The sequence below is a fragment of the Anolis sagrei genome, chromosome 4 (genome assembly GCF_037176765.1).
Source record: "Anolis sagrei isolate rAnoSag1 chromosome 4, rAnoSag1.mat, whole genome shotgun sequence".
Taxonomy (NCBI): domain Eukaryota; kingdom Metazoa; phylum Chordata; class Lepidosauria; order Squamata; family Dactyloidae; genus Anolis; species Anolis sagrei.
The window spans coordinates 236,663,412-236,678,718 of NC_090024.1; the positions used below are offsets into that span (position 1 = coordinate 236,663,412).

General features: G+C 40.4%; 1 protein-coding gene across 6 annotated transcripts in view; it reads right to left on the minus strand.

Moving 5' to 3' along the window:
• Positions 1–521: 521 nt before the first annotated feature.
• Positions 522–15,307, minus strand: part of MYT1 (myelin transcription factor 1) — a 182,024-nt gene continuing 167,238 nt past the window's right edge. For all 6 annotated transcript variants that reach the window (XM_067468242.1, XM_067468240.1, XM_067468239.1 and 3 more), the window contains 5 exons: positions 14,065–14,286; positions 8,156–8,247; positions 7,074–7,177; positions 4,912–5,055; positions 522–1,876 (listed from right to left, as the gene is read on the minus strand). In XM_067468242.1, coding sequence (XP_067324343.1) covers positions 1,736–1,876; positions 4,912–5,055; positions 7,074–7,177; positions 8,156–8,247; positions 14,065–14,286 — 703 coding nt within the window. In that variant the 3' untranslated portion in view covers positions 522–1,735. The remainder of the gene's footprint in view (positions 1,877–4,911; positions 5,056–7,073; positions 7,178–8,155; positions 8,248–14,064; positions 14,287–15,307) is intronic.

The following is a 15,307-nucleotide window of genomic DNA, read 5'->3' on the forward strand; positions in this document are numbered from 1 at the left end:
ATACTAAAAAAATGTTGCTGTTATTTTTAAAAACATACCTGTTCCGACTTCCAAACAAATTCAGCTTAAGGATAAACCTACAGACTCTTATCTTGTTTGTAACTTGAGGACTGCCTGTAATTCTGCAGCATTCATGGGTCCCAGGTTTTACTACAAGGAGCAATCCAAGGTCCTGAACTCATTCCCAAAAAAAAGTCCAGTGCCTGGAGTACCTCCTGTAATGTTCAAATTATCAATCACATTGGATTCACCATCCATTTGAGATGGGCACCACTAGCTATCACTGCCACCCACCATTTCCCTTAACTCAGTGTTAGACGTATGTCCTCAACATGGTAGTGACAAGCTTCAAAATAGTTGATTTTCTTCCAATTTAGAAGTGGTTTCCTAGAACCATTTGTTGACCCAGAGGCGGAATCAATATTTATATCATCCTCTTGTCCCTCTTACCTCCTTTTGCAAATCCAGCCAATGCGTTTGTGGGTGAAGGTGGTGCTGAAGAAATTCTTTTTAAAGAGACATTCACTTCACTGTGGTTCTTTAAGTGCACAGCGGACTACATATACCGAAGGGTTAACAAAACATACATACAAACAACCGAAACTAAAAGCAAGTGGTTCTTTGGAAGATCTATACCCAACTGTTCCTTTTGTAGAATGATGATCACTCAGTTTTGTGAAACGTTAACGAAAACGTAGAAAAGAAAGCTGAGAACCCAAAACCATGTATGTATCAGCCAAAGGTCCATAGTGAAGAGCAAACGGCCCTTCCTAGACACCTTTTTGTTCCTAATCACACTTTAAATGTGTCTCGCGCAATGACGCCTTGCCAGGCTTTGCGGCTACTCAACGATGACCACAACGACGAACAGAACCAGAACAGTCAGCAAAAGGACTTTCCAAAACTCATGTACACTGGACCATGACACACTTAGAATTCTTCCATACAAAATGTTCCAATGTTGGTCTGTTCATTAATAGCTATTATCATTTTTTTTTCAAAGACGGACAAAGGAATACTGTAGTTGCAAACTCCAAAAAAAGCTTCCCTGAGAACCTTTTGTAATTATTTTTTTCCATTGCGCTTTCCACTGGAGATCCAGAGCTGCTCTTTTGGAAAATAAAAAATAATGCTACTCTATAATACTTGTAAGAGTTTTTATGTCCAGTAAGTATCAGAATCCTTGATGGAGTAAGAATCCCCGTCCAGGCCGAGATGGACACATAGTCTGCAGCTCCAGCTTCACATGAACAATACAAGTCGCATAATGCATGTGTTATCTGAGGACACAACCAGGGGCAACATAGCGTTGTGGAGTCTGTTGTATTACAGATGAACACCTCGAATGCATTAAACCTTGGACTAATTCTACCGTGGAGCCTTCTTTGTGCCTATCGGCTGGTGAAGATCCTTGATTCTCATATGCATCCAAGCCCCACTTTGAACAGCTATCTTGCGGAACAGGACAAAACGTTGTAAGAAAGCCCCTGCCACTGGCCAAAGGGATGCCACCAAGTAAACAAAAACATCTTGAGTTCAGTTCTGTTTGTGAATGGCCTCTTGGTTACGGTTTGGTCCGTTGATTCATTCATTCGACAAGTTTTGTCACTTGTAAACCTGAAAATGCAGAGTGAAGGTCCTCTATATTCTTCCAGTAATTTGTATTTCTATTTTTTTTTACCTTCCCCCTTTTTTCTTCTGGTTTTCTTCCCACTTTTCTGTTGTTTCTCTGGACTTAGACCTGAATTCCTTTAATGGCCTGTTTAATACTTTCCAGCAGGTCCTTGTTTTCAGGATTCTGGTAGCACTCTTGGTTTGTGTACATGTCGGTAAGGGTGTTGACATATGCATCAAAGTTCTGCTCACTGATTGGCTCCTGGGTGCAAAAGAAAACAAAGGAAAAGAAGGAAACAATAAGCAAAACAACCCACGTGAATCCTAAATAGACTCAGAGGCACAAATAGAAATGCCTGCACTCAATTCAGGGCTCGGTTCAGGTGAGATCTATTTCACATACTCATGTATACATTGAGGAATTCAGAGTTTGAGTCTCCATTTGGCCATGGAAACTCACTTGGTGTCTTTGGGCAAGTCATACACTCTCAGCCTCAGAGGAAGACCTGGCTTTTAGAAAAAAAATTAAAATCATGGTTTTAGGACCAGGCCTACAGGCAATAGAAGTAAATGTATGCAGCATTTCTGAAAGACAATGACTGGAACGGTGATTCGACAGACGAGACTGTTCTATTGTTTTAATGATTGTTTTATTGCTCATGGATGTATTTTTAATTTGATTTATGTCTAATTGTAGTGTATAATTGTAATTGTTTGTACTGGCATTGAATTTTTGCCATTACTTATGTGTAAACCACTTTGAGTCCCCCTCGGGGTGAGAAAAGCGGTATACAAATACTGTAAATAAAATAAATAAATATATGTGTCTGGTCAAGTGAAGTAGATTGACCACCAGGTTTACCTTGATCTCAAGCATTTAGAAATAGTTTAACACAGGCTAGTTCTGCCCTAATGTTTCATGTTTAAGAGTTATTAATTAATATGTTGTAAGTATGAAACATTGTGGTGGACCCCTTCCAAGGGCAATTTCTAAGGTTAAATCAACTTTATTTTAAATTGACCGCCCATGCAAATTTGACGCCACCATGAGCTGGAATGCACCTTTGATTCCTTTTCTTCTGAATTCTCTGATACTTTAAGAAATATTAATACATGGCACATGGACACATAAACAAATGCAAGAGATATTTTAGCATCAATAATTATAAATTCACTATTGTGTTACTTATTAGGACATACGTTTCAGTGAAGTGAATGGGACCGAGTTCAAAATAATTGTATTTTGAAGCAAGACTTTTTTTTGGATCAAGCTGCTAGTTTCTATGCTTCATTATTGTCTGTCTGGCTGTGTTGTTTCACAATACAGGCTTAATGTGTTTAACTGGTGATAATGTGCCATAGAACTCAATTAACTTCTCAACAACAGAAAGGAGGTAATTAATATCTTCTTTCAGCTGTTCTATTTTCAGTGCAGCAGTCTCACCACCCCTAATTCCACAGCAATACTGTGGCTGCATGCTGGGCCCTGCTAGACCTTGTTATGTTAAATATAATATACTCTCTTCATGGTTGAGATTGTTCAGCTGACAGCTATTCGGAACAAAACGGAAGCTCCATGAGTTATAATAGGATCTGAAATATCTTTTTGATGCTAAAATCCAATCCTGTCCTATCTGCACTCATGCTGTCTTAACTTTCAAAAGGCCACATGGATTCTTGATAAAGGTCCTTTTATTATTTTCTCACCTACTTAGGCCATGAGGTGTGCTGCACCAACAAAAAACACAAAAGAGATTAGTGCACAATGATAGCAAAGGGAGAATGATAATCTAGTCTCCAGAAATATGATGGAAGGCTTAGGTGCCACTCAGTAGGTAGAATTCTGATTTTTTTAAATAGCGTTTAGATCAGGGGTAAGGGAAAATTGGCTGGCATGTGGTCTCATTTTGTGTCCCTCCCTTTCTTCATGTCAGGAGTTGGGTTTGGATTGGTTTGGGAGCAAAACTATACTGGTGCAAAGACCGGTAGCCAAGCTCCTAACTGAAGTTGGTCATAGGGAGCACACAACGCCCCTACTAAAGCAGATCTATTGGCACAAGCGTGGTTGGTGGGGACGAGGGAGAAGGACTTCTCGGTGGTGGCCCCCCAGCTCTGGAATGCCCTCTCCAGGGAAATTAGACAATCCGCAACATTGTCCTCCTTCTGTAGGGGCCTCAAGACCTGACTGTTTAAGCTAGTTTTTGAGAATGCCTAATCCCTGTTTGACCTAGGCAATTGTTATGCAGCCTAGCACTTTATCTCATGCCCTCTTTCCATTGTTAAAGATTTGCACTTATCCCATTCCCAGTTCAATTGTTTACAACAGGGGTCCTCAAACTAAGGCTCGGGAGCCAGATATGGCCCTCCAAAGTAATTTACGCAGCCCTCGCTCAGTGTCAACCTAAGTCTGAAATGACCTGAAAGCACACAACAACAACAACAACAACAACAACAACAACCCTATTTCATCAGCCAAAAGCAGGCCCACACTTCCCATTGAAATACTAATAAGTTTATATTTGTTAAAATTCATTTTAATTATTGTATTGTTTTTAAGTGTTTTTGCACAACAAATAAGATATGTGCAGGAATTCATGTTTTTTTTTTCAAATGATAATCTGGCCCTCCAACAGTTTGAGGGACTGTGACCTGGCCCTATGTTTAAAAAGTTTGAGGACCCCTGGTTTACAGCCTGGCCCCATTGGTAATGAGCACTGTTTTTCACTGATTGTTAGTTGTTATTTATATTCCTATATGTTTTATTTAATTTTATTTTAAAATTGTTTTCATTTTATGTTCTGTTTTTAGGCACCTTGCACCATGTGTAAGCTGCCTCGCGTCCCTTTGGGGAGATTGGTGGTGGGGTACAAGAATAATGTTATATTATATACTGCAAAACTATAACTCACAGGTTCCATAGTACTGAACCATGGCAGTTTAGTTGATGTCAAGCTGCATTAATTCTGCAGTGCATAAGTTTCCAGTGAGAATGGTGCCGAGTGAAACACCTCAAGACCAAAACAGATTTTGATGTTTCTAACTTACATGTAAGCCGCCCTGAGTCCCTTCGGGTAGATGGTGGCAGGATATAAGAATAAAGTTATTACTATTGTAGTATTACATAGATGTTATTTTCCACAATACTTAATTTTATAAAAAGTAAAAGGAATGGATGGCTTTAATATTTCTCCTCCCCTTCTGTGTAATATGCAAAGTCTTCCCTCCTCAGTAATGCTGTCTGAAATGGGTTCTTTGTCACACGGATAAAGACTAAGTTCATGCAATAGAGCTGCTCACCATGTGTGGAAGGCGGATATTGGCAAGACTTTGGATAAGAGTCTGGCTCAGCCCTGAGAGCTCAAGGAAGAGGGCTTCGTTCTGCTCCTCAATGATCTTGTTCTCCTCCTCAATGTTCTTGAGGTTCTTCTCCATGCTTGAGATCTGCAGGTAGGAATAGTGTGGGTTAGAATGGAAATGATCTGAATATGCCAAAGTTTCAAGAACACAGTGGGGATCCTCTCTCGAACCACCATTTTACAAATCTCCTTCCCCTATAGTTGGCTAAAACCAATGGTGGTATAGATACACATACATGACCTCTTTGCCTATTTACATATACTTTTGGTTGCTGCAGAGGGTGGCATTTCTTTTCTCTCTCTAAACTTAGCAAAACTCCCCACTCATGGCCATTTGTGCTTGGAGGAGAGCCAAGAGGGGGTAAATGAGAGAAATATCAGGCTATGCCTTCATAGCCAGATTAAAAAAATAGTTACATCAGTTGTTGAGACCTCCAGAATTGCAGACTCCAGAAAACTATGTCATTTCTTCATGTTTGATCAGAGGGATCAAACATGAAGTCAGATGCTTCTGTTATTGACCCTGGCCTCGTCCATCAAAACGACATAAATCACATAATAGTAGATAGCATGCCATAATAGTAGTAACATGCCAATTACTAATAGCCAACGTAACCTCAGAGGACACATAAATTGTGGACATTGTGAATACTGCTGTCAGTCACTCAAAACTAAACTACATTGAGAATTACAATACCACTAAATAGTTTCACTACTTGTACAACAGACAAGGTTATATATGTCATCCAATGCCCATGTGACCTTTTGTATGTTGGAATGACCACAAGAGCTTTAAAAACTAGAATTTTTGAACATTGCTCTCATATAAAAAATTAAGCCACTGAGTCCACCTTATATTCACACTCCACCTTATATTCACAGCTAGAGAACATGTGGAAAATGCACACATGTTCTCTAGCTTTAAATTTTGTGTTTTAGAAAAGATGTATATGAAGCCCCATATAGACATGAAGAGATACCTTTAACAAAGGGAGGCATTCTGGATCTTTAAATTGCATACTGTGCATACTGTGTTCCCCTTTGGACTTAATGATAAACTTGACTTCAGCTGTTTTCTGTAATCAGCCTTCACTTTATATGTCTTCCATCCTCAATATGATGTGCTTACTATTGAAAGCCTGACAGTAAAATCAAATCCATGTAACAGCGAAGTAAGTAACTATGTGCATACAACCTTGTATTTTGCAATCTGTTTATTGTTGACCATTCTCATTAGTATTAACTGCAATTGGGTGCTTTTCTTAGCATATCTATTATGTTCTGTTAACATCTACACAGGAATTTATTGAAAAAGTTACACTTTTGGTGAAGACAGCACAGAAACCTGATGAAGGGAAAGCTTTCCGAAACAAGTTTTAAAACAACCTGGGGACCCTTGTCATCTTTGTTTTGCTTCTTCAAGAACATTTTAGTTGAATATTTACTATTTGAATTCAAGATATAGCAGAGGAGAAAACCATGGAGCTTTGACTGGACTAGAAACCTCCCATGGGACTGAGAATTTACAACAGCATTTATCTTTGGTCTTTAACTCTGCTACTATTATGTGATTTATGTCATTTCGATTGTTTAGTCACATTAAACTGATGTTTACATACTTTAGAACAATTTAGAATCCATGTTTACAGCAGTAAACAACATTTGTTTTTTCTCTGTATATAGATATCTGTGATATTAGATACCTGGCCTCCTCCAGCCATGAATGTTTGTGTATGGGAGACTTCATCAGTTATGTAGTTGGTCTGAGAGTGGTAATAAATAGTAACATAGTTCTGTATGCAGAATTCCTCTGATATGCTGAACCATCCAGGATCATAGCCAAGGGTATACAAACATTTCCTCACATACCCAAAGAGCCACACTTTTCCCACACTTGCTGTCACCAAGATCTTTAATATATCTACTTCCACTATTACAAGGAAAGGCTACTGCCAGGAGACCCTGGATGATCTATTGCATTCTGACCAACAAATAAATAAGTTTCTTAAAAGCTTTGGGGACATTCCATTGACCTCTGTTGGTCTAACATTAACATACAAGCATAGGATGACTAAGGAGGAAAATGGATATGAATGCACATACCTGTGACTGCAGCTTCACCATTGCTGCTTCCATCTCAGTGTTGGATTCATTCAGCTCACTAATTTCTTTGTTTAACTGCTTAATCTCTTCATCGTTTTCTAGAACTGTAAGAATTAAAGGCAACAACTCAATGGAAACATTCACTTTCTCCCCACAATGGGGAAAAAATGAGTGGAAATGACGAATCCTTAGTCAAATATTTACATTGCTGTTGCATGGTCATGGCTGAGAAATGATGGGTCTTCCACACTGAAATATTCTATAAATCACACATGACAGGAAAGCAGGGGATATTTTAAACTACTATAATGGTAGTGCATTGGTACATTTCTAGTATTTCAAAGCTATGCCAGCTATATGTGCAGGAATGTGCATTTGTTACAATGTCTGATTTGTTCGAATATTTTAAATGATGCATTGAGAACTTAAACAGTATATTCAGGGTTATGGGAGATCATCAATGGACAAGAAATATTGGATATTAGAGCATTCTTAAAGCACAAATTAAGAAGGACTAATTTAATGTGAGAACCACTATGGTGTAATTGTGTGAGCATTGGATTAGTACTCTGAAGCCTAGGGTTCGGATCCCTGCTCAGTCATGGAAATCCATTGGATGACTTTGGATAAGTCACACCTTCTTGGACTCAGAGGAAAGCAAAAGTAACCCTCCACTGAAGAAATCTTGCCAAGAAAACTCTGTGATAGGTTTATTTAGGGGTCCTATAAGTCGGAAGTGACTTGATGGCACACAGCAACAAAATAAAATTCCAAATGGATTGTCTATTAATACAATTTATGGTGTGGGAATGCACAGGTTGTTTGTTCCTGCTGTTGGCATGTGTAATTCCCTGCCTCCCACACCAGCTCCCCTGGTTGATAGGTTGATAGGTTTCTGTGGAATGGGATGAACAATTGGGATACATAAGGATCATCTCAAATTTAGGAAGTTGATCTCCTGCACCCAGAAGTCTTCGGCTCTTTAGAAGCGGGATCCCAAATCCAACTGGGATGTGAATTTATAAAATTATTTTGCACCAAGATTGTACAACTTAGCCTGGTGATAAATGTCATTTACTTACCATCGCTGGTCTTGAATTTAGTGTTGAGAATTTCATCCCCTGAGATTTTTCCCTTTTTTCCAGCAAAAGTAGCTCTTGGACACCCTGAAAGGCTAAAGGACCAAAAAAAAAAAAAAAAAAAAAAAAAAAGGATTTGGTCAGAAATTCTGCATCATTCAAACCAAACAATAAAATCAGTACGGAAATTACATGCCACCTCTTAAGCAGCAGTGTACAGCCATTCCTTGCAATATGAAGTTCAACATTACTTGAAAAAAAGAATGTCAGTTCATACATTGACTTTGTCCTCATTGGCCTGACTCACTTGCCCTCTTTTGATTCTCAGGCCCCGTTTACACTGACCCTGGATTGACCATGATGCAAACTCTGGAACATCCCCCAAGGTGAAAAACACTGTAATCTTGGTGGAAGTTGTAATGCATCATAAAAACTCCTAGAATCAATTCTGGAATGAGACTTCGCCACAGTGTCATTATTGTGTAGCTGAGACTAGATGGCTGTCAATAGGAGATGGATGTGATCTTGCGATGTTCTTTACAGGATCTTTGATGGAACAAGACTACATTAATGAGTGTTTGAGGACTGGAACATCTGTAGGGAGACTAAGGTGCCGGTTTATAAAGCTATTGTCCTCCCAACCCTGCTATATGCCTGAGAAATGTGGACTGTGTACACACGTCACACTCAACTCCTGGTATTATTCCATCATTGCCTCTGAAAAATCCTACAAATCTCTTGGGAGGACAGGCAGACAAATGTCAGCATGCTGGAAGAAGCAAAGACCGCCAGCACTGAAGCGATGCTTCTACGCCATCAATTCTGCTGGACTTGACCACGTTGTCCAGATCCCCGATCACTGTCTCCCAAAGCAGTTACTATACTCCCAACTCAAGAATGGGAAACATAATGTTGGTGGACAGAAAAAGAGATTTAAAGATGGGCTCAAAACCAGCCTTAAAAACTGTGGCATAGACATCGAGAACTGGGAAGCCCTGGCCCTTGAGCGCTCTAACTGGAGGTCAGTTGTGACCAGCAGTGTTGCAGAATTCGAAGAGGCACAAATGGAGGGTGAAAGGGAGAAACATGCCAAGAAGAAGGCGCATCAAGCCAGCCGTGGCCAGGACCGCCTTTTGTCTGGAAACTGATGTCCTCACTGTTGGAGAACATGCAGGTCAAGAATAGGGCTCCACAGCCACCTATGAACCCACCATCAAGACACTAGACTTGAAGGACCAACATTCTCAGACTATGAGGGATCGCCAAAGTAAAGCAAGAAAAGTAACATTAATGATTATTTCCAAGTAGCAGTGGTCATATGAAAAAAGAATATAGTTTGGATTAGAGGTGAATTATATTTTTCTATTATGTGTTTTTGTTTGTTTGTATGTGTCAATGTACTTTTCTGGAGGTTCTGCACTGCCACAGCAACTTCTTTTGATCCGGAAACTGAAACTGGCAAATCTGGAAAAAGAATTGTTTTTGAAATTTGTCCCACTTTTTTTGACTTGAAATGTTTGCATAAGTTTTGAAAACCAAGTGAAAAGTGTGTTTTCCTTTCCCGGAAGAAGAATAAAAAGCCACTATTTCTCTAATTTCTGCTTTTTTATTATTGTTTCCTCCATTTGTTCTAAGAGGGAGAAAATGACAAAAAGAAAACATCTATTTTATGATCATTGTAAAATCGTTTCCCCGAGGCAGCTTTTTCAGTGGATTCTCTAAGCAGTGTTTTTTTATACATCCATCAGGAATTTGCCGTCATTCAGACAAGCTTGTGTTTGAATAGTTCAAAAACAGAAATGACACTCATCTGAAAGAAAGAAATTCCCTTGTAGGTTGCTCCATAAAAGATTCAGCTATAAAATGCAGATTTTAATCAAAGTGCATATTTTATGTCCCATAAACCTGAAGTGATCTTAATCCTGAAAACTGCTATATTGGGAAGATAGCCTGTTCTACTGTTCAGATAACTTGTCCAACTTCCCAATGGTGTAGCTACTGGGGGCGAGGGAAATACGAACCTTGCTCTCCCTATATCAATTCTGCCCCCCCCCCCAATGAAACATTCCTTCTTTAAATATCTAGCATTCCAGAGAGAGAAAACTGAAAACCATTGACACTTAGAACACTTGTATTTGCTATTTTTCTATTCCCTTTAGAACAAATAGATTACTGCAATGCGCTCTGCGTGGGGTTGCCTTTGAAAACTGTTCGGAAACTTCAGTTAGTCCAATGGGCGGCAGCTAGATTAATCACCGGAGCGTCATACAGGGAACATACCACCCCTCTGTTGTGTCAGCTCCACTGGCTGCCAATCCAGTTCCGAGCACAATTCAAAGTGCTGGTTTTGACCTATAAAACCCTATACGGCTCCGGCCCAGCGTACCTGTGCGAACGTATCTCCTTCTATATCCCACATTGGAGTTTAAGATCTTCTGGGGAGGCCCTGCTCTCGGCCCCACCTCTATCACGAGTGAGGCTGGTAGGGATGAGGGACAGGGCCTTCTCAGTGGTGGCCCCTTGCCTGTGGAACTCACTCCCTGGGGAAATTAGGTCATCAACATCCCTCCTCTCCTTCAGAAGGAAGCTGAAAACATGGATATGGGACCAGGCCTTTGGGTAATCTGGCAGACTGACAAGGTAATGACGACCAGAATTTGGAAAGGACTATGATAATGCTGAATGGACTTACGGATTTTAGAACTCGGTGAATGTTGGCCACTAGATTGGCTTTTTAGTTGTTATTGTATTAATTGAATGTTTTAACTATTGTGGTTATTGTTATGTATTTTATCTGTTGAATTGTTGGCATTGAATTGTGCCAGTTGTAAGCCACCCTGAGTCCCCCCTTGGGGGTTGAGAAGGGCGGGGTAGAAGTGCCTGAAATAAATAAATCAATAAATAACTTTGCCTGTTGTTATTGTTATTATTATTGTGTTGTCGAAAGCTTTCATGGCCAGAATCACTGGGTTGCTATGAGTTTTCCAGACTGAATGACCATGTTCTAGAAGCATTCTCTCCTGATGTTTCACCCACATCTATGGCAGGCATCCTCAGAGGTTGTGAGGTATATTGGAAACTAGACAAGGGAGGTTTATATATCTGTTGAAGGTCTAGGATAGGAGAAAGAACTCCTGTCTGTTGGAGGCAAATGTGAATGTTGCAATTCATCACCTTGATTAGCATTGCAAAGCCTTGCAGCTTTAAGACCAGGTTGATTCCTGCCTGGGGGAATCCTTTGTTGGGAGGTGTTAGCTGGCCCTGATTGTTCCATGTCTGGAATTCCCCTGTTTTTAGAGTTTTTTAATGCTGTTAGCCACATTTTGTTCATTTTCATGGTTTCTTCCTTTCTGTTGAAATTATCCAAATGCATGTGGATTTCAGTGGCTTCTTGGTAGTCTGACATGGTGGTTGTTAGAGTGGTTCAACCTTTCTGTGTTCTCAAATAATATGCTGTGTCCAGGTTGGTCCATCAAGTGCTATGCTATGGCTGACTTCTCTGGTTGAATGTGTTTGCAGTGCCTTTGGATTTGATGGAATACAACAACAACATGCAACACCAACTTGTCCATGAAGAGTTGATGCACATTTGGTCCCTAGCACAATACATTTCAAATAAGCTGGTGGTATACTGGTTGTATATGCTGGTGGTATACTGTCCAATCAAGCTCTCCGCTGTTAGGAATTGTGGGAGTTGAAGTCCAAAACACCCAGAGGGCCAAAGTTTACCCATGTCTGCTCAACAGGATACAAAGTCAAACCATCATGTATTATCTGTGTCACCCAGAAAATCTTCTCAATCTTCACTATCCACAATGCGATTAAGAGTCAACACAAATATTAACCTCTCACCAGTTTCTATATTGCCGAGACTGAATGTGGTTCTTAGAACATTTTATCTAAATTGGAAAAAGGGTGAATTTCCAGCATTCGGAAATTAGAAGCCAATGATCTTTCTCTGTCCTTGGAGTCACACCAGCTGTGTTTACACTTTTGAAGGAAGCAGCTAATTAACTCACTCTCCATATCATTAAAACATCCACAATAAGAAGGAGCTTAGCGTAGGTGATTTAGAAGAGATTCGGGCCATAATCTTGCTGGATTCCTATGCCAGACAACTCAGAGGTAACAGCTAGGAGCTTTGTTGGAATCTTGAAGCTTGTACCTCTTGGGCCTTCTCCAGATGTCCAAATCTTCTTTTCCATTAGTGGTTTGCTTAGCAGTGCAATCAAGCCCTATATGTTGACTATACTTGCATTGGAAACATAACAGTGAATATCACTGGAAGACCTAAACAAGCACACATTTTTTGGAGGGTGGGGATAAGTGAAGCTGGGATAAGAGGGTTTTACTGTTGAGGCTGGACAGCTACTTGCTTGGGTATTCTTTAGTTGGGGATCCTGCAGTAAGCAGTGCTTTGGATTTTATGGCCCACGAACAACTCTATGATTCTAATTTTTCTTCAAACCCAGCTCTGTAATTGGTTTCCTTCAAATTGATATAGTACTGGTGGCTGTGTGATGGTGGTTGGAGTCTAGAAGGATGAGTATGTTGTTTTAATGATGAGTGTTGGGGAAAAGCATTTAATTTCCTTGTACAATGTACAATGACAATACAGCTATTCTATTCTATTCTACTTTCAGACTGTGAACTGAGATAACATGTTCTATTTACTGCTTCCTACACAGTGAATTACCAAACAAGGAAGTATTAGTGGCATTCATGCAGGTATCCCTCTTTGGATGTGGAGGAAGAGGGCTATTCTATTGCACTTGTACTCCATTCCCAAACTTCAACTCCAGACCCTGACAGGAACAGCTCCTATTTTTCCTTACTAGTAGGGAGAAGAAGGAAGGGAAAGGCAATTCAGATCTTCCTCCTTTGGGAAGCAAAAGGAGCTGACTATACTTGCATTCCGTCTATGACCATATCTTGTTTCTCTTCCCTATCCTAGTCTACCCACTAGGCATGGATAGAGTTGCTCGGCTAACTCTTAGTTCATAATAATTTAGTTAAAATTATGTTTTTGAAGCTATATCAAAGCTTCTTAAAAACTGGAAGTCCCTTTGCCTTTCTGAAGCTTTTTCCACCATTTTTGTTACGACTCAGCAAGGGAGTCGGAAATGATTTAGCTTTTCCCTGCTTCTTGTCCCTGACCTTTGATCAAGCCAGAGAATCCAGTTTTAAACCAGAGAAGGATAGAATTTCCTGATCTCAGTTCAAGCCAGAGAAGCCAGTTTTAAACCAGAGAAGGAAGGAATTTCCTAGCCTCAGCTCAAGCCAGAGAATCCAGTTTTAAACCAGAGAAGGATGGAATTTCCTGGCCTCAGTTCAAGCCAGAGAAGCCAGTTTTAAAGCCAGAGAAGCTAGTTGTAAACAAGAGAAGGAAGGTATTTCCTCTAGTTGGTTTTCCCCACATCTGGAGTAAAACAACTACTTTCAAAGTAAAGACCACCCATGAAAGAGGAAATAATACTTTCAAGCCATTAACGAAAGGATTCGGAAATCTCAGAAGTATTGAAAATTTTGAATTTTTTTTCTTAGAAAATCGGTATTGACTTTAGAATTGAATCACCAGCGTCCTCTACATCCAAAATGAGTTTTGAACCATTTTTTAAAATCAACCAAGCCTACTACCTACTACTTAATGGTCTGAAATGCTTTCCCCATACCAACAGGAAGTTGCAACAGCCCTTCTTGTGGCTGGAAAGCTGCCAGAAGATAGGGAAACTGTGTCAACAGTGTGATGGTTGGAATTTGCAATATGAAAAAGCAACTTTTCCAGATGTTCCATAGGTATGGTATAATCAGGAAGAAATATAGAATCTGATAAGTTTGTTAGAGAATCAAGAAGGCTTTCAACAGCAATCTCACTGCCATGTTCTGCTTAATACTGCATGCACAATGCTTACCTTCTGTGGGTGAGGAAACTTCCATTTGCATGACCTGAGCCATCACAACCTGGGGTTGGGCAGGTTGGGCCCTCATTCTTGAGTGACTTCCACGAAAAGGAGGAGCCATTGAGAGACCCTTCTTTCTGTCTCCGGGCTGCGAGGGGACACCCTGAGGCACTGCGATGGGAGGCATATTTACCACTGATGTGTCCGAGCCCAACACAGCCAGGAACAGGGCACCTAGCGGGTAGAAAAGTGGACAGACATAAGGATGGAAACTCTGAACATATATTCCCCACCTTCCAAAAGGACACAGCTGATTAAAATTGCCAGAAAGTGGCAGTATGTGTGGGACGGTCCTAGTAACATGGTATCGTTCCCTCTTCCTTCTATTATTTAAACTGTTTGGTTGCAAAGTTTTGAATCTCTGCCTCAAGTCATAGAGTTAGAAACCAAAAGGGCCATCCAGTTTAATCCTCTGCCATACAGGAAAACACAAACAAAGCACTCCTGACAGATGGTTAAAAACCACATGAGAAGGAGACATCACCGAATGCAGCATATTCCACTGCTGACCAGTTCTTGCCATCAGGAAGTTTAGGTGCAATATTTTTCCTGGTGTTTGAACTGATTGCTCTGTGGCCTAGTCTCCAGAGCAGCAGAGAATAAGCTGGCCCCCTCCTCAATGTGACATCCTTTCAGATATTTAAACATGGTAATCATGTCCCCTCTCAGTTAGAATCATAGAATCATAGAATCAAAGAGTTGGAAGAGACCTCATGGGCCATCCAGTCCAACCCCGGGATTGTGGTGCAGCTGGCTGAGTGTCAGCTGCATTAAGATCACTCTGACCAAAAGGTCATGAGTTCGAAGCCAGCCCGGGCTGGAGTGGGTGTCCAGCCATTGTGTAGCCCGTTGTCGACCTTTGCAACCTGAAAGACAGTTGCATCTGTCAAGTAGGAAAATAAGGTACCACCTTGTGTGGGAGGCTAAATTTAACTAATTTATGAGGCCATAAAGAAAAAAGACTCCGGGGAATGTGGAATGCGGAAGAACTTCATCGGTGTCGTTGATGGACGATGAAAAGCAGCAGGTCCCCTGGTGGCCAGAAAAAGGTTAAATAGCCTTGATGCATTTGTCTGTTAAATGTTGTTTGTCAAACTGGCATTGAATGTTTGCCATATATGTGTTTACTGTAATCCGCCCTGAGTCCCCTGCGGGGTGAGAAGGGTGGAATATAAGAACTGTAAATAAATAAATA